General features: G+C 45.4%; 1 protein-coding gene across 1 annotated transcript in view; it reads left to right on the top strand.

Moving 5' to 3' along the window:
* The window catches only part of RAB22A (RAB22A, member RAS oncogene family), a 47,943-nt gene extending 29,271 nt beyond the window's left edge, over window positions 1–18,672 (top strand). The window contains exons 3-7 of the mRNA XM_055544616.1: window positions 3,460–3,541; window positions 12,134–12,205; window positions 12,298–12,404; window positions 12,953–13,062; window positions 17,194–18,672. Of these exons, the coding sequence (XP_055400591.1) occupies window positions 3,460–3,541; window positions 12,134–12,205; window positions 12,298–12,404; window positions 12,953–13,062; window positions 17,194–17,291 (469 nt within the window). The 3' untranslated portion in view covers window positions 17,292–18,672. The remainder of the gene's footprint in view (window positions 1–3,459; window positions 3,542–12,133; window positions 12,206–12,297; window positions 12,405–12,952; window positions 13,063–17,193) is intronic.
* Window positions 18,673–19,046: the final 374 nt, after the last annotated feature.

Below are 19,046 nucleotides of genomic sequence, written 5' to 3'. Positions count from 1 at the left end.
CTCTGCATATAAGTTAAATAAGCACAGTAACAATATATAGCCTTGATGTACTCCTTTTCCTATTTGGAACCAGTCTGTTGTTCCATGTCCAGTTCTAACTGTTGCTTCCTGACCTGCATATAGGTTTCTCAAGAGGCAGATCAGGTGGTCTGGTATTCCCATCTCTTTCAGAATTTTCCACAATTGATTGTGATCCACACAGTCAAAGGCTTTGGCATAGTCAATAAAGCAGAAATAGATGTTTTTCCGGAACTCTCTTGCTTTTTCCATGATCCGACGGATGTTGGCAATTTGATCTCTGGTTCCTCTGCCTTTTCTGAATCCAACTTGAACATCTGGAAGTTCACAGTTCACGTATTGCTGTAGCCTGGCTCGGAGAATTTTGAGCATTACTTTACTAGCGTGTGAGATGAGTGCAATTGTGTGGTAGTTTGAGCATTCTTTGGCATTGCCTTTCTTTGGGATTGGAATGAAAACTGACCTTTTCCAGTCCTGTGGCCACTGCTGAGTTTTCCAAATTTGCTGGCATATTGAGTGCAGCACTTGCACAGCATCATCTTTCAGGATTTGAAGTAGTGTTCGTAGTGATGCTTTCTAAGGCCCACTTGACTTCACATTCCAGGATGTCTGGCTCTAGGTGAGTGATCACACCATTGTGATTATCTTGGTCGTGAAGATCTTTTTTGTACAGTTCTTCTGTGTATTCTTGCCACCTCTTCTTAATATCTTCTACTTCTGTTAGGTCCATACCATTTTCTGTCCTTTATTGAGCCCATCTTTGCATGAAATGTTCCCTTGGTATCTCTAATTTTCTTGTAGAGATCTCTAGTGTTTTCCATTCTGTTGTTTTCCTCTATTTCTTTGCATTGATCCCTGAGGAAGGCTTTCCTATCTCTCCTTGCTATTCTTTGGAACTCTGCATTCAGATGCTTATATCTTTCCTCTTCTCCTTTGCTTTTCGCTTCTCTTCTTTTCACAGCTATTTGTAAGGCCTCCCAGACAGCCATTTTGCTTTTTTGCATTTCTTTTCCATGGGGATGGTCTTGATTCTTGTCTCCTGTACAATGTCACGAGTTCATCAGGCACTCTATCTATCAGATCTAGTCCCTTACATCTGTTTCTCACTTCCACTGTATAATCATAAGGGATTTGATTTAGGTCATACCTGAGTGGTCTAGTGGTTTTCCCTACTTTCTTCAATTTAAGTCTGAATTTGGTAATAAGGAGTTCATGATCTGAGCCACAGTCAGCTCCCAGTTTTGTTTTTGCTGACTGTATAGAGCTTCTCCATCTTTGGCTGCAAAGAATATAATCAATCTGATTTCGGTGTTGACCATCTAGTGATTTCCATGTGTAGAGTCTTCTCTTGTGTTGTTGGAAGTGGGCGTTTGCTATGACCAGTGCGTTCTCTTGGCAAAACTCTATTAGTCTTTGCCCTGCTTCATTCTGTATTCCAAGGCCATATTTGCCTGTTACCCCAGGTGTTTCTTGACTTCCTACTTTTACATTCCAGTCCCTTATAATGAAAAGGACATCTTTTTTGGGTGTTCTAAAAGGTCTTATAGGTCTTCATAGGACCGTTCAACTTCAGCTTCTTCGCCGTTACTGGGTGGGGCATCGGCTTGGATTACTGTGATATTGAATGGTTTGCCTTGGAAATGAACAGAGATCATTCTGTCATTTTTGAGATTGCATCCAGGTACTGCATTTCGGACTCTCTTGTTGACCATGATGGCCACTCCATTTCTTCTGAGGGATTCCTGCCCACAGTAGTAGATATAATGGTCATCTGAGTTAAATTCACCCATTCCAGTGCATTTTAGTTCGCTGATTCCTAGAATGTCGACTTTCACTCTTGCCATCTCTTGTTTGACCACTTCCAATTTGCCTTGATTCATGGACCTGACATTCCAGGTTCCTATGCAATATTGCTCTTTACAGCATCGGACCTTGCTTCTATTACCAGTCACATCCACAACTGGGTATTGTTTTTGCTTTGGCTCCATCCCTTCATTCTTTCTGGAGTTATTTCTCCACTGATCTCCAGTAGCATATTGGGCACCTACTGACCTGGGGAGTTTCTCTTTCAGTATCCTATCATTTTACCTTTTCATACTGTTCATGGGTTTCTCAAGGCAAGAATACTGAAGTGGTTTGCCATTCCCTTCTCCAGAGGACCACATTCTGTCAGATCTCTCCACCATGACCCACCTGTCTAGGGTGGCCCCACACAGCATGACTTAGTTTCATTGAGTCAGACAAGGCTGTGGTCTGTGTGAAGGCTTAGATCTTCCTTAAAGTGAGAAGTCCTGGTGCACATCCTGATTTAACCATGGCAAGTGTAAAAAGTTTTTTAAACTAAAGATTCTGATACTTAACCTAAGCTCAGTAATGCTTCAGAAAGTCATTTTATCGATTTCAGCTTGCACTTTCTTGAAAATTATGTAACTGCTACTTGAATCTCTTCAAAGATATTTCAGATTCCGAATATGTGAAAATGTCTAGCCATTGAGTTCATTGTCCTGATTAGGATGATGAGGGTGTGATTCCAAGAGCACAGCTTGACCCTCAGCCCCAGAAGGTTTATTCAGTGGGAAAGAAGACATAATCATCCCTGGGTTCTTCTGCCAGACTGGGATGCCCAGAGGAGGCTGGGAGACAAAGGACTTCCCAGCAGGGAGCTTTCTGGTGGGTTGGGAGAGGAGAAGGTAGCATTGGAGCTAGCGCTGGCCTGGGACAGGCCTCTAGAATCTTCATCCAGGAGCCTCCAGAGGGTCTAGGCACGTGTTCCACAGTTCCTCACAGGTTCTCCCAAAAGCACAAGCCCCTGGCCCTGCCTTCAGAGGCCCCTGCATGGAGCAGTCCCTCACAGAGAGCAGGAAAACCTGTACAGGAGCATTCCTTCTCCACCCAGGACTGGGGTGGCCCAGCAGGACAACCAGTGGGGGGCCGATCTGTTACTGAAACACAGAGGTGGTGATTGGGAGTCTTTCTGCTTCTTGTTGGTATTTTAGTCTTATTAACCCTACTAGTCTAATACTAGCTCTTCACATGACCCTTTGGTTTAGGAATGGGCTGAGGACAAAGCCAAATGACCCACTGCTCACTACTAGTGCACTCATTTCCTGGACACACAGGTTTTCACAAAAGTTTTCCCATGGTGCCATCTTTCTAAAGAACAGCTTGAATATATTACAAGGGAGGCTAATGTCTGGATTATCAAATTATCTCATGGTTCTTTTGATGTGAAGTTTAGGCAGCCACAAGCCAAAGAACCCTTCCATCTTAGAGCATGCAGCCAGCATCTGAGTGTCTCATTCATACTCCAAAGAGGACCACAGTCAGAATGTAGTGTGGAGCAGGAATGTGAGAACTGTGGGGTCTAAGCAATGTTTCCAACTGGGGCTGGTGACGTGGTTTAAATACCTGTGTTCTGATTGTTTAGGTCTCTCTTTGTAGGGCATCTTTTATGACCAAGACTGTCCAGTACCAAAATGAACTGCATAAATTCCTCATCTGGGACACAGCTGGACAAGAACGAGTAAGTCACCCTTTGCATCACTATGTGTTTTCCTGAGGCCCAGGTGAAAGCACCAGTGCAACTGCTGGGTCCGGTCGCTTCACGTCACTCACTGCCCTTCTCTGCACCGGAGACACACACGGTCCTGTTTGCGCGGCCAGCCCTTTCCTGCTCAATTGGAACCACGAAGTCCACGGATGGAGAAAGTGCTCATGGGCACTAAGGGCATTTATATATATTTTAGTGTCTTCAAGTAAATGCTCACTAACAGGCCTGGTGAAACCCCGCTCAGAGCATGGTGTGTAATTTTGGGGCTCCATCCTTGAGCAGAGATATAGAAGAATTAGTGGTAGGAAGGGAGAGTGAAGCACATCTCATTATAGCCGCCTTTTAAGAGCTAAAGAGGGAACTTTAACAGCATATAAAGTTTGAGACTTTAAGTGAAATGGATGAGCTAACACTGTGCCATGCAATAGTGCTTATTAAACGCCTAATGATAAAGTTGTCCTGGATGGCTGTCTGCCTTGGGAGGGCCTGGGCCAGAAGTGGGGCCAGGGCCATGGTACCGCGGTGCAGAAGAGGATTTGACAAAGCCCACCCAAATGGGACGGGACAGGAAAGTGGGGAAGGGTCTGGCTGCTGCTGCCGCCCCATTCTTCCCTGTGTTGAGTTCCCTGTTGAGGTGTGTCTGGCAGCTGCCCCATTATTCAGCTCCTGTTTAATTTTGTTTTCAAACAGTGTTATCAAAACAGAACATATGATGGATGCGCTGTGCTATCTTAAAGCTCTTAAAAGTATAGCGGAAGTAATCAGGAGAAATAGTCTGTCCCCACAGTCTTATCTGAGACAGCATAGATGCTTCGAATGGTGTAAAACCCGACAAGCATCATCACAGACAAATGGAGGAAAACACAACAAGGCGTTACTTTTGTCCTGGATGTAGACATTGCACATTTGTACAGATTTCACATCTCAAGTTAGTTCTGTTTGGTTTCTTCTGTTTTGTGTTATTTTTTTAAACCACTGGATGTCACACCTTATGTCCACTTCCTCATCAAGATGTGTCTGTTTGGTCTCCAGTCCCCACGGCTCCTGCGTTGTCTGGGCCATGTGTGCTGAGGTGGGTGGGCCTTGGCCAAGCATCACTCACCCATCCTTCAGAAGGGCCGCCTCCCACAGAGCCTCCCTGAGTATGTCCACAGACATAGCCCTGGCATCCAGCCTATTAGCCACAAACTCATGGCTCTTCATACCAGTAATATATGTACCCTTTCAGTGAATCCCACATCTCAGTTACCCCTCCCATATATTTGATGAGACAGCAAAGCCCTCATCATAAAGCATCCTACTATAATATAGATTCCATTATGCCTTGAATCAGAGCCTGTCCTCATAGACACAGTGATGTATAACATCTCTTTTTTTTTCAGAACGTAAAAAAAGAATAACACGAGGGTTTATGCGTCTCTCTTGCTGTTGCCATGATAGCAGGATTCTGTTAAGTTTTGTAATTAGCTGGTCTGCCTGCCTCTTGTTTCCGCACCTCTAATTGATTCTGCACCAGGAGTCATTGCTCTGAGATGCAAATGTCCCTCACCCCTACCTGGAGCTCGATCACTGAGCCAGCCAAGGGCTCGCACTGGGAATACAGATGAGGCAGCTGGGCCCAGGAGGCCTGCCCAGCAGAGCCCCGCGCTGTGGAGACTATCAGGAGAGGGACGCTGGCCGTGCGCCCCCGCTCCAGCTGGTCGTTGCCAAATCATAGGGTTTAAGAAGAGCTCAACATCAACAGCGAATCAGAGACTGCTTGAAATGCTATGAAAATCCTCCAGGGCGCCTCTGTGAGCCTTTCCTGCTTGTTTGTCCCAGACACAGCCTTTTGGGCCTGGATGGTGCCAGCCTCCGCCAGACTCTCCATCATCACCTCCTCCCACCAGTTCATCCTCCAAGACCAAACAAACCTTTCAGATCTGCCGTCACCAGGCCAGTGCCTGCCTTCACACCCATGTCCCGTCATTCCCTCTGCTTGGAACACCCTCCCTCCCAGCGTTAGCCTGGAGAATGCGTGTTCAGCCTTCAAAACTCTCATCCCATGTTGCTTTGAGGGGGCTTTCCCCACCACCCCTGCCTTCCTCAGTTTGCCATAGGCCCACCTCGTTCAGGTGTGAGTCTAGAGGTGCTCCCTCCCCGTTAGCTGTCCTGACAGCTGCAGCTTCTAAGTCTACTCACTTCTCCCTGTGTCCACTGTCAGCGGCCTGCCACCTCTCACTCTCACCCAAGAGTTCCTCTCTTGGTCACTGGTCTCCCTGCCTTCCCTCCTCCCAGCCCCGTCACCCTGTGTCCGTTCTCCTCACAGGACCTAAGGTTCCCTTATGAAAACCTGAATCAGACCCTGTTAACCCTCCTGCTCACCTCCTCAGGAACTGCCGGCTGCCCCTCTCCTGGGAGCCGCACCCTGTCCAGGGGTGTGCGGAGCCCTCATGGCCTGCGCCGCCTGCTCTCCAGGGCCTCCGGTCCAGCCTCCCCTCACCTTCTGAGTTCCAGCCCAGGGCCTCCGTTCACGTCCTCAGACACACCAGAGTCGGCCTTCACACATAGCATTCCTTGCACCAGAAGACTGTCCCTTCACGCAGGGCATGGCCATCTGGCTCCTTACCAGCCTTTCCGTCCCAGGTTCAGCGTCACACCCTCCTGTTTCCCCTCATCCCTCTGCACCTCAGCACCACCCCAGCTTGTTGTACATCAGTTCAGTTCAGTTGCTCAAGTCGTGTCCGACTCTTTGCGACCCCAGGAATCAGAGGTGCGCCAGGCCTCCCTGTCCATCACCACCCCCTGGAGTTCGCTCAGACTCGTGCTCTATTCATTTCCCTCAGGACCCTCATTCCAAGTTGTAAGTAGCTACCTGTCACACACCTCTCCTGACAGGCTCTCCCCACAGACGAGAAACTGAGAACTGGGCCCACGGGGTTATGTTCCCAGGGCCCAGCACAGGGCCTGACCTGGTGCTATGGTATCAAGTAGACCAATTAGCAGGTAGACTCTTCAGTGTATTTCTTTGTATTCTGAACCATCCTTGTGATTGCCCACAACCCCCAGGTTGTACCCCGTCTCCTTGCCTGTTTATCTTCTGTTAGCTCCTTGAGGGCAGGGGCTGTCCTCACATCTATGTGCTCAGCCCCTGGTGCTCAGCACTGATACCTGTGGATTTATGTCATTTAATTGTGAGCCCTACTCTGGCACAGGGAAACAGGCCCAGATCCTCCCCCTACTTTTGTCATGTGAACAGCACATGCCTCAAATGAGGCATTTCTGATATCTATGTATTTGTTATTCAGTTCTCTGTAACGAGATTTATCATGGAATTAGAAGTCATCCTAAGATGTAGCCATTCATGATGAACTGACCATTCGGACATCCTTCCCATTTGACCCTCACGTCTTCACAGATGGATTATCCTTGATGGTCCAGTCACAACTGATTGCAAAGTAATTTCATTAAGTCAGTGAAAGTGATTTGGAGAATTCCACAGATGTTATACAAAGCCATTGATGGTAGGGAGCTTCTTAAATTAAGTGAAGAGAAAGCTATGATCAAAGCGATGACATAAGTGCCTCAGAAGATAATGACTTGTGTATCAAAAGGCCTAGGGAAAACCGATGGGAGTCCTCAAATATTTTGTAAACGTTCCCTTCCTGTGACAGGACTAGGAAAGGCAGACACGAAATGAAAGCTAGATGCCATGTTGTGCCAGCATGTGGTTCACGGGAGCTTGGTGGCTGCGGTTCACGGGGTTGCAAAGTCGGACGTGACTTAGTGACTGAACAAGAACAACATGGTCCTATCAGAAGAATCATGGTCCGTTTATTAATCAACTTTGACTCAGTGTTCATTCAAGAAACTGGCTGCAATAATAAGCCAAAGTTTTTTCTAATATCAGATAAAATAAAACTTGTTTTCATAATTTTTTTCTCAAGACAGAGCCTTTTCAGACCTTTTCATCCCTAAATGAATTAATTTTAAATGATCTTTCCCCACCAATCTTCCTTCACCAACAAGGAGTCCTCCAGAAGCATAGCGACAGACCTAGCTGCTGCACAAACGTGCACCTCACATCCATGTCAGAAGTGCTCCGTAACTGTAGCAGCAGTATTTCAAATACTTGCCATCTGCGTGTGATCATGTGAAAAAAAAGGTGCTTAACCGAAGTCTAATAGACACTGCAGCCAGTCTTGAAGATTTATGTCCCTGAATCTTAATGTGGTTTCTCCTGACGACCATTTCTAGAGGTGAGAGTGCCAGGAAGACTTGGAGTCATTTGTTGTCACAGGAGTCACATAAGGGATATACTCAAGTTTGAAATCAGGAAAACGTGTACACATCGCTTAACATCTATGACCAGGGTCCACACTGTGGCTCTCGGGCCAGATCCAGCTTACTTCCTGTTTTTTAAGAGCACAGCCGTGTTTATTTAACTTGCTGTCTGTGGCTGTTCTCTTGCTTCCATGGTAGAGTTGAGGAGTTGCAGCAGAGATCACGTGATCCACAAAGCCTAACGTGTTTACCACTGGCCTCTTCCAGAAAAAGCTGTCCAGCCCCTGATCGAGGGCCTGATTGGGAGCAGAACTATGCTCACATCCTTTGAGTCTCTTTGTATGCTGCTGCTGCCTTTTTTTATACCACAAGTACGGTATATAGAAAGAGTTTCAATGTCAGGCATGGAGGAGTAGCTTGTAACAGGCTAACCCTCGCACAGATAATGGTTATGTATAAACACTGGGCAAAGCATTAAAAAACAACTCTGAAGGTCCTGTGGAGCCGCCAGATACAGTCAGGGACTGAAAGGGGAATGACATTGAATGAGACTCACGTTTTCATGGCTTTTCCCCCAGAAGGCACACCCACGACCATGCAGCACAGGGTAGCCAGAACTCAAGTGGGGGGCTGTCTTCGTAGCTCACAGTATTTGAGGGCAGAGGTTAAGGTTGCTAGAGCAGCTGGGAAAAGAGGAGGCACATCCCAGAAAAGATGAATCCCACAAGGCAGGAAGCCCTGAAAATCAGCTTATAAATCCCTTTCCTGGCTTTGCTTAACCCTCAAATTGTGAAAGCACGGGAATGACACTAAGGGCCTCAACAGAAGCCAACAGCTGGAGAGGCGATGGGACTGAGCTGAGGTCCTGCTGCTGCTCGTGAGAATAAGCAGGGTTTAGAGTCCAGTCCTGCCTGTTACGTAAGGCTTAATCAATACCTTAGGATCCCCCAGAAACTGCCAAAGGGCCATGTCTTAGCAGTAGAGACCCACATAGACTCACCCTAACCACGTGTAAAACCATCTAAGGGTGATAAGCCAGTATTTTAACACTTCAGAGAAGATAACGGAAACCAGATATTTTAAATATGTAACTACAGATGGGGAGTCTCACACAAAATGGCAACTGATAAATGAAAATGCTAAAACTGAAAACTGTTAGATCTAAAATGAAAAATCCACCAGATAAGTGACAAATTAACAAATCAGAAGAACAGAGAGTAGAAATATAGGAACATGGTACCTAGGGACAAATTCAAATGATCAAACGTATGTGTGACTGGAGACCCAGAAGTTGTTAAAAAGAAAAAAAAAGTGGGGGGACAGAAAGAAAAGATGTTTCGAGAAACAGTGGCTGAAATTTTTCCATATTTTGGTGGAATTATCTCAACTCACAAATCCAAAAGTTTAGCAGACTCACACATATCAAGAAATCTATGTCTAAGTCTATCATAGTCAAATTGCTAAAAATCAAAGTTAAAGAGGAAAATCTTGAAAGCAGCCAGAGATAATACCATAGGCACATGCAGCTTCCACAGTCAGTGGAGGCCAGAAGACAATGGAGCCGTTTCAAAGAGTCAGAATTACCCACTTACCACATTATCTTTCAGATATGAAGTCAAAGTCCTGACATGTTTAGAAGAAGAAGAGCAGAGAGGATTTAGCAGCAGTGGTCTCAGAAAGGTTCTTAGGCTAGAGGGGATGACGCCAGATAGTAATTGAGATCCAAGGAAGGAACAAGAACCACTTGGAATGGTTAATATAAAAATCTGGGGACTTTTCTTTTTATTAAAAAAAAATTATTGGCTATTTAATGTAAAAATTATAATATTGAATTATGTGTGTTATCGTATAGGTTTAAAATATTTGACAGCGGCACAGAGGACAGTGGGATAAGAAATCTTGGATGGTTCTGATTGTCACATAAGGTGGTGCATTTTAAACTCTTAAGTCAGCTATGAGAGACACACATTGTAGTTACGAGAGCAACTACCTAAAAGAGTAATACAGGGAGGTATAACTAAAAAACCAATGGACTAATTAATACATTAAAAGTAAACAGTAAAAAACAGTTAATGCAAAAGAAGGGAGGAAGGGAAGAACAGGGTTTTATTTTGTTTTAATGTAACAAAATATAAAGCAAGTAGCAAAATGGTAGTCTTAATATCAGTAAAAAACAAATATATCAGGAAGTATGTTAAGTGCTAAAATTGAAACTCCAGTACTTTGGCCACCTCATGAGAAGAGTTGACTCATTGGAAAAGACTCTGATGCTGGGAGGGATTGGGGGCAAGAGGAGAAGGGGACAACAGAGGATGAGATGGCTGGATGGCTTCACTGACTCGATGGACTTGAGTCTCAGTGAACTCCGGGAGTTGGTGATGGACAGGGAGGCCTGGCGTGCTGTGATTCATGGGGTCGCAAAGAGTCGGACACGACTGAGCGACTGATCTGATCTGATATTAGTGTAAAGGAACTAAATATTCCACTTAAAAGGCAAAGGTTTTCAGATTGGATCAAAAGTCAAAATCAAACAATATGCTGGTTATAGAAGGGATTACCTTACACAGAAACCTAGAGATCACGTGAAAATAAGAGAATGGAAATGGATATTCTGTGCAGACCATAAGCAAGAGAAAACTGTAGTTTTTATATGTATAGCAATAAATAGACTTGAAGAGAAGGGTTACCATCAAGAATAAAGAAGGGGCTTGAAAAGAGTAGCATTGGGGAACTTTTCGTGTTGATAAAGACATTTCCTATCTTGGGATGGGACAGGATGAATGTATATATACACATTTGTCATTTTATCAAAATTAAGACCTTTTATCAGCCTTAAAATCTTTGCACTTCTCTAAATGAATCTTACTTTATAAATTTAAATACCACACACACACAAAATCCAACAGCCTTGTAAAGGAAGTTGCTGGAATCATGCATCAAAAGTGAAAGCTAGTACCATAGCCTTGTGCCATCTGTATGCTTCTCTGTCATCCCAGGGAGGGCAATTCAGAGTCTTTCCCACCTAATCGTCTGGTTTCCTTAGTTTCTTACAAGTTTTTTTTCTCTTTAAAACTTAACATTTTATTGGAAGTTTTCTGACTTTGACCCCAGAGGCAGGGATCTTTCTCCCTGAGACTAGTAACGCTTAACCTGTATGGTATCACCGACTCGATGGACATGGGTTTGGGTAGATTCTGGGAGTTGGTGATGGACAGGGAGGCCTGGCGTACTGTGGTTCATGGGCTCGCAGAGAGTCGGGCACAACTGAGCGACTGAACTGAACCTGGATGGATGTTTGAGGCTAGCATTTATTTTGACATCACCCTGCACCTAACCAGTTCTTAGGTACTCACTTCTGATAACAGTGTCTACCTGTGTTTTGAAGGGAAGCCACAGAACAGAGAGCAGGAGGGGAGTCCCGTAGTACTTCTCACATCACGTGTACGGGTCAGGTTTCAAAGTCAGGGGATACAACAGAGATCAGTCAAGCCCAAGTCAGTGTCTTGTCTCATACACTGACCTCACATTCACTGAGCAGGAGGCTTGACCAACACACACATGCCCAGAAACCAGGGTTGACTGGGGTGGGCACATCCCATTTTCCATCTGACACCCTATCAAAACAAATGGCCCGCTAAATCAGTCCCACTATTTAGATTGTCTTTCCTTCTCTTCCCTGTTGTGTTGGGGGGAGGGGGAGAGCTGGAGGGTGATTGGTGGGAAGAAGCCCTGTACACAGAGTTAAATGCATGTAAATGGAATGAGATATGTACCGCTTTGGGGAATTGCCACGTATGTGGACGATATCAAAAAAGCGAGTTACAAGCTCATCCAGGCCGTGAATGTAAATGTATACTCATTTCTGTAGCACAATCAGCATTTAGATTGCAGGTTATCTTTACGACACCCAAATGCAGGCACTTCTCTGGAGAACTATTTACAGCATTATTTTTATCTCCTTGTTTGGGGAGCGAAAGTTTAAAGGACTACTGAACAAATGAATTTGGAAATGATAACATTGAGTGCAATTAGCCTTTTCAACTGAAACAATTGTTTATAGCACGTATTTAATTCCCATAAAAGTGTATTCTAAAGTACCTTCTGAGCGGCATTTCAGTGTTAGATTTGAAGTTTTTGCCTTTGGTAATTACTGGTTCATTTGCTTTAAAGCATCATGTCATCTTTCTTGGCTTAAGAGAAAGATTACCTTCTGTGTGGGAATAATGGGCTTCAAAGTCTAGTAAGAAACATATTTAACCAGTTTTCCCGATTTTGTTGTTTATTTTTCCCTCTTCTCTGCAGTTTCGTGCCTTAGCGCCAATGTACTACCGAGGCTCAGCTGCAGCTATAATTGTTTATGACATCACGAAAGAAGTAAGGCCTGACATACCATCTTCTTGAGACTATTCTGAAAACTCTGTTTAGGTCGCTTCAGTCTCCAGTTGCTTTCCTCCTTTGTGTTACAGGAGACATTTTCAACATTAAAGAATTGGGTAAAAGAGCTTCGGCAGCACGGCCCACCCAATATTGTAGTTGCCATTGCAGGAAATAAGTGTGATCTTATCGATGTAAGGTAAGTTATTAGTGCAGGCGATACCAGTGCTGATTGTGTGTTCTTCTAACAGAGCGCTATCCAGTAGAAGAATCTAGCTTCTGTTTTATCTCTGACATTGAAAATTTCCTTTTTGTTGTTTGGTTGGGGTCCTGAAGTTTCAAACTAAAATTGAGAGTTCAGACACTCGGACCTCATTAGATTATGTATCGAGACAGGTGTGTAATTTATTTAAACGTCAGTTGCAGCACACTTGAACATGATCTGAGATTGATGTAGCCTCAGATCCCATGGCACAGGGTATTCGAATGGGGAAAGGACATTTTAAGGAAAGCACGTTGATTGGCAGTTTTTCTGGACCACTTCCATGATCCTCCAAGCAAGGGCTCTAGTGGGGGAGGGGGGAGGGGAGAAACCATGGTGATTCTCTGACCATTCCATTAGATGCATTGCTAGTGGTTCCAGGTTCCATTCTGATCATCATAAATCTGGTTAATTACTGGGTAGATGGGGATCACATTAAGCTCGTGACAGATAGAGTTTGTGATCTACAGTTTATTGTTTTCCAGAGAGGTCATGGAGAGAGATGCCAAGGACTACGCCGACTCCATCCATGCAGTCTTTGTAGAGACAAGTGCGAAGAACGCGATAAACATAAATGAACTCTTTATAGAAATTAGTGAGTATCTGTACCTCATGCATTTCTTCTGTGCGGAGCAACTTAATACAGCTTTATCTGGCCAGGGGGACCTTCCTCCCTACACAGAGCAGTCTAGACTGGTGGTGTTCTCAGTGGAATGAGATTTGAGAATTGAAGAGTGACAGCGGGTTTTCATATCGGGCTGTAATTGCTGGAGAGCTGCTGCCTGATGACTGGCCCTTCTTTCTAGGAGGAGTGTTGCTCCTGAATCAGTCATGTGCAAGGCCTTGGGGTCCTGGAAGCTGTCATTGTCCTCTGTCTCTTTAAATGTGTTTCAGTTAGTCATCCAAAGTCATCGAGTGTGAATAAGATGAATAAAGGGACATGGAATGTGTGTGTAATTCCCCCATAAGAAAGTCCTCAGAAATTAATATGAGGCTCTTGCCAGTGAGAGGTTAAGACGCTGTCCCCTCCCCTCCTCTTTCCCTTTCCAGCAGTGTTACAGGGATGACACTCAGTGGGAGAGTCTGCTGCGTGCCTCTGGGACCGTCCGTGGAGCGTATCTGTTCATTCATTTCATTCCAATTCATCAGAATGTTCACTGAGACCTGTTCCAGACTCGGGGGAGACAGCAGCAAGCGTGACGGGGCAGCCTCTGCGGTCCACTGGGGGAGAGACAGCACACAGGGAAGCAAGACCCTTTCTGATGATGAGCAGGAATACAAAGTACATAAGATAGACTGAAAGGAAAGAGTTTGTGCAGGTGGTCAGGGAAGGCTTCTCTGAGGAGGCACTATTGGAGCCAGACCCTGACAGAGCAGATGTGCAGAGCCCTGAGGTTTGTGTTAACTGAACAAGCGCAAGAAGGACAAGAGAAAGCCACACTGAGATCCACCCTTTGGGGAGATCTGAAGGTAGAAGGGCGCTTGGCCAGCATGTAGAGGAAGGGCCAGCAGGGCCAGGCTGGGACGGCCCCCAGGGAAGCAGACCTAGGGGCACACCAGGACCTGGGGGCTGCAGGAAGCCCTGGTGACCCTGACAACTGGCCAGGGCAGGCCCAGCTCCAGCAAGTGGACGACAGTGGCAGGTAGGCCCCTGGCTACCTGGCTACCCCATTACTGGGGTTACTTTTGGTTTTATTTTTAATTTTTGATGTTTTTAGTTTGTTCAGAGATCTGCATTTTATGTAACATGTCACACTTTTTAAATCTGGCCACTTACTGAAATATTTTCAGAGTACCATGCAGGCCTGCTGGGCCCATCTGCTGCCTGGAACAGCTGGTGGACCCTGGTGTGTGAGCCCTAGTCCAGCCCCTTCCTTCCAACATTAAAAAGCAACAATATTTATCGTCTTCCTAGATTGTAAATAGCAGTTACTCAGATGCGTTCCTAAAAGGCAGTGTGTAAAGGTAGTCGGGAATTTTTCACAGTTTAGTTCAAGCTAAAATATCTCGGTATGTGGTATCGTAATTATCACTGTTTTTATAAAATGTTCTATAGCAGTATTAAGAATAGGAAGGTAGTGAAGCCTACCAACAGTGAAAATTCCTATATAAAAATTAGCCTGTACATAATGATTTTAACTGTGAAGAATAAAAAATATGTTCCGAAAGATTAGAAAAACTTAGAGAGATGTAAATTGAGTGTATTATTTACTGGGCATTGTAAGATCAAGTTAGCATGGGGCCTGGGTTTGCTGGCTTTTTATTGAAGTCTAATATACATGCTGCAGAGTGCTCCCATCAGAAGTATAAAGCTCCAGGGGTGTTCACGGGCTGAGTAGACTCCTGGATCAGCACCCATGTCAAGACCCTGAGGCCTTGACAAGAACCTCACCCCTCCCCCTCCCACAGGGAGCCCCCATCCTAATGACCAGCTCTTCTTGTTTTACCTGTTTTTAGACTTTATGCTTTTTAAAACAAACTGGATTTGCTCATGTGTGTCTGGTGTGTTTGACTCTACATCACATCTGGTAGATAGTCTCCATGAGCACATGACTCATTGTCATTGCCGTGGAGTGTGTGTCAGGGCGGGCCACCTCCACGGGGCAGTTACCGCCACGTGGATAGGCATCTGGTGGTTGTCCCCAGTTTCAAGCTGTGACAAGTAGAACCTCTGTGAGCGTTCTGCTTCGTGTCCAGCGTGCACGATGTGTGCACGTTTTTGTTGGGGTCTGTTTACACCCAGGGGATGATTTGCCGAGTCATCAGGTATGCGCACATTGGGTAGAGGTTTGCTGCCCAGCAGCCTTCAGGGTGGTCACACCCGGCAGCGTAGACACCAGTGGGATCTGAGAACCCCAGTCACTCCATGTTGGGCTGGCAGGATCGTGACCTGCCACTTTGGACAGTGAATGAAGTCAAGCACCTTTCTGGCATTCGTTTACATTTTTATAATATTTAGATAGCCTCTTCTGTGTAGTTTTGCCTGTTTTCCTGTTGGATTTATCTGCCTTTGTCTTAATGTTTATAGTTTATTTTGGCTATGAGTCCATTGTTGATTATGTCTGTTGGAAAGCTCTACTCCGTACCTTGACTTTCATTTTTGGATCAACTCCTTCCGTGAACTGGAGCTTTAAATCTTAATGTATCCACTTTGTCCTTACTTTCCCTTGCAGTTAGCTCCTGCTTAAGAAATCCTTCCCTATTCCCAGGTCACAAAGGTGTTCTCCTCTGCTTTCTTCTAAAAGTATTTCAGAGATGGCTCTGTAATACCAGCTGTGTTTTCAGCATCCATTTATTGAGAAATAAATGATGACAAGAGTCAGTAGAACTTATAAGTAAATTTGTGTTGTGGTCATAACAGTGCATGCAGGCATTTGAAAGTGCTTGTAGGACTTACTAGGGGTGCTTCCTCGCCTCGTAGGCACTATGCTATGTACTGCCCTCCCCCCCACCCCACCCCCCAGTTTGCCAAACATGTGGGTGTCAGTTCGTCCCATGGTTTCAAAGTATCTCAGCACCAGGTGGTGTGCTGAATGGACACTGGAAACATAAAGCTAGAGACATGCTGCTTTCCTCCAAGAGCTTGGGGCCCCATTCAAGGGAGAGAGGAGATCGCTGCCTGAACAAACATGTAATAATGGGCTTCTGGCTCCTGACTAATGTGAGCGTCCAAGGTGCTAGACAGAGTTAGAACTGCTGCTGGTACCGGGAGCAGCCCTGAAGTTATCAGGGAGGGTGGGTGACTGGGTGATTTAAGGCTTCTCTCGAAATTGACACTATGCTTCACAGAACAGTAAAGTGAAACCCATTCATTCTCATGCACTGTTGGTAGGAGAATAAAGTGCTGCAGCCTCTTCAGAGAGCAATTTGGCAGCATCTGTCAAAATTTAAATTGCACGTCCTTCCTGCATTTGTGCTGGATAGACCCTGGGAGTACAGTGTCTGTATCAGACGAACACCCATGAGTGGAACTGCATGACCCAGCTCTTCCCAGCTGGTCCATTTGTCCTACACCAAGATAGTCTTTGCATTGTTGTTAATGACATCAGAATACTGGAAACAAGCTAACTATCTGTGAATTGGGGATCAATGGCAGGACATCCACAGACGCAGCATCACAGAACCTGTAGACGAACTCTGCTTGGGCAGTGCCCAGGATGCATGACGTGAGAGCAGTCTGTGCTCTTGCCTGGGTTTTAAGAACAGGGACGGGTGCGTGTGTGTTCTGTGCACGTCTGCGCACACCTCTCTCTGGAAGGTGGCCTCTGCTACCAGACAGAAGGATAGGGACGTTCTGATGCAGTTTTAACATGTTATATCTTTTTCATTTAAAAAATGTGTACTAAATGCCAGGTGATACTCTTCTTTGGACCCTGGGACCAAAAAAAAAAATGACAGGATATTAGTGGGAAAACTGATGGCAACCGGAAGTCTGGAGTTGGGTGAATAGTGATGTTCCAGTGTCGAGTTCTTCATTTTTGCCAAGTCCCACGGTCATCCCATGAAGTCCCAAAGCCGGGGGAGGCTGGATGAAAGGACCCAGCAGTGCTGCATGTTGCCTTTGCAGCTCGTCTGTGCATCTAAACGTCTCCCAAAGTTAGAAGTTTATTACCTTTTCTTAATTTTAGTGAGACCTGTCAAACTGCAGGTATAGAATGGTCATGTATGAGAATGAAGCCTGAGAAAGTGAATGCTCACTGCCCTCCCTCCTGTCCTCTCGGTTTAGGTCGAAGAATTCCATCCACTGACGCTAGCCCACCTTCTGGCGGAAAGGGCTTCAAACTCCGCAGACAGCCTTCGGAGCCAAAGCGGAGCTGCTGCTGACCGGGCCTCGGCCCCCCGGGCTTCCCGATGAAGTAGGTGGTCCTGACAGGTCTCGGGAGGGCTGGGCCCCGCCTCCGGGGGTCACCTGCCAGTCTTGGATCTTCTTCGGGCAACAAGGATTCACAGGAATTGACCGGTTTCGTCTCCTCTTTGGAGACTGCAGCAATAATACGTCAGTCTGTGGACTTCCGTCCTGTAAAGAATCTCTGTGTACACAGGGACTGCATCGTTGGCTCCTGATCTTGCTGAGAAGGAATGTACAGTTGTGTGGATGGTAGGATGAGATCATTGAGTAGCTTTGTAGTCAAGATTCTATGTCACATTTGTAAAGGGAAAATTAGCACTTTCGTGGTTCTTGAGGAAAAAAAAAACAGCCTTGTGGAGACATTCCTTCCCTTGGTTTCCCATTGCCACTGTTAGAGGGAATGGTAGCATTTAGAATGTGTGCACTTACCACCGTGGAGAGATGGCAGTTAGGATCGTCTGAAGTTGACGTGGGTTGTTTCTGGGGCTGATGGAGAAGCACCCACGCCTGCCGTCTCTGACGCACTTTCCATTGGGCGCAGCAGCCCAGGACCCTGTCGCATGCGTGTCCCCAGGCACGTCACTGGCACCTTTTTAGGTAAGCTCTGATGATCGAGATGGTGGTGGTAGAGAGGCTGCCTGGAACATGTTGAATTGCAGATTCAGTTTAAACTGACTAGCCATGTTTTCCAAAAGAAGAGAGGAAGCCCAGAAAGTGGAGTAAATGCTGTCTGTTTTTTATTTAACCAAGCTGTCTTGGTGGGGGAAACAGTTATCTGCAGCTTGCTTAGCACATGTAAAGTTGTAGTCATATATTTATGAGACCACTGCTTACAGATTATAAATTATGTAAATACATTAATAAATTCTATGTTTCGTTTACCACTCCATTCACTCTTGCACCGGCCTGGCGCGCGCCCCCCATTTCTCAGTCCGTACACGGGAAGTTCTTTGAAGCACGTTTTATGTGGTGCAGAAGCATAGAGCATGTGGCTCTGGGTTGGCAAGGGTTTCTCTGCCTTCCCTCCCACCACACCTCCCCTACAGTCCCATCTGGAAGCCACTGTGCAGACAGATGCCACTTGGAGAAGCCTGACGAGTCCCTCCTAGTCTCGGGGTACAAGACCAAGCTCCTGAGCCCATGTCGTTTACCTGGTCTTGGAAATAAGCTGCTTTGAGCTTTCACAGCAGCCTCAGACCAACTGTTTGAAGAGCGCTTCTCTTGTTAACAATTCCGCGTCTCTTTCCCTTATTTTCCCCTACCTCTCTTAGTGGTTAACACTCTTTTCCCTCAGGGAGCCTAATGAGCTTTTTAATATAATCTAAAAATAAAGCACTGAAGTGAAGTTGGTGAAAATTTGTTCCTGGTCTAATCTGGCACCCTTCCAACCTGAGTATTGTAAGGGAAGGAAATTTACAAGATTAAATAGGAAATGAAACAGCTTGAATTTCAAACCAAATTGTGTTTTCAGAGCTACCCTTAAACTGAACAGTCAAAACTTTTAAAAATAATGGTTATTTCTTCATGCCCCCCACTTGATACGGTTAGATTTTAATGGGAAAATTATAACTCAGATTAAGTGAAAAACAATTCCCTTCCCCATAGTGTATATCTTGAGCATTTGGAATTGTTTATTCCCTTATTGAAATCATATAGAAGGAATGTAGGTAGTGAACATTCTCATGTTGCTTTGTTTAAAGTGTGCATGGACGCTCTCCTCCCCTGGCATC

The sequence above is a fragment of the Bubalus kerabau genome, chromosome 13 (genome assembly GCF_029407905.1).
Source record: "Bubalus kerabau isolate K-KA32 ecotype Philippines breed swamp buffalo chromosome 13, PCC_UOA_SB_1v2, whole genome shotgun sequence".
NCBI classification, from domain to species: Eukaryota; Metazoa; Chordata; class Mammalia; order Artiodactyla; family Bovidae; genus Bubalus; species Bubalus kerabau.
This window is presented reverse-complemented; position numbering and strand designations above follow the sequence as displayed.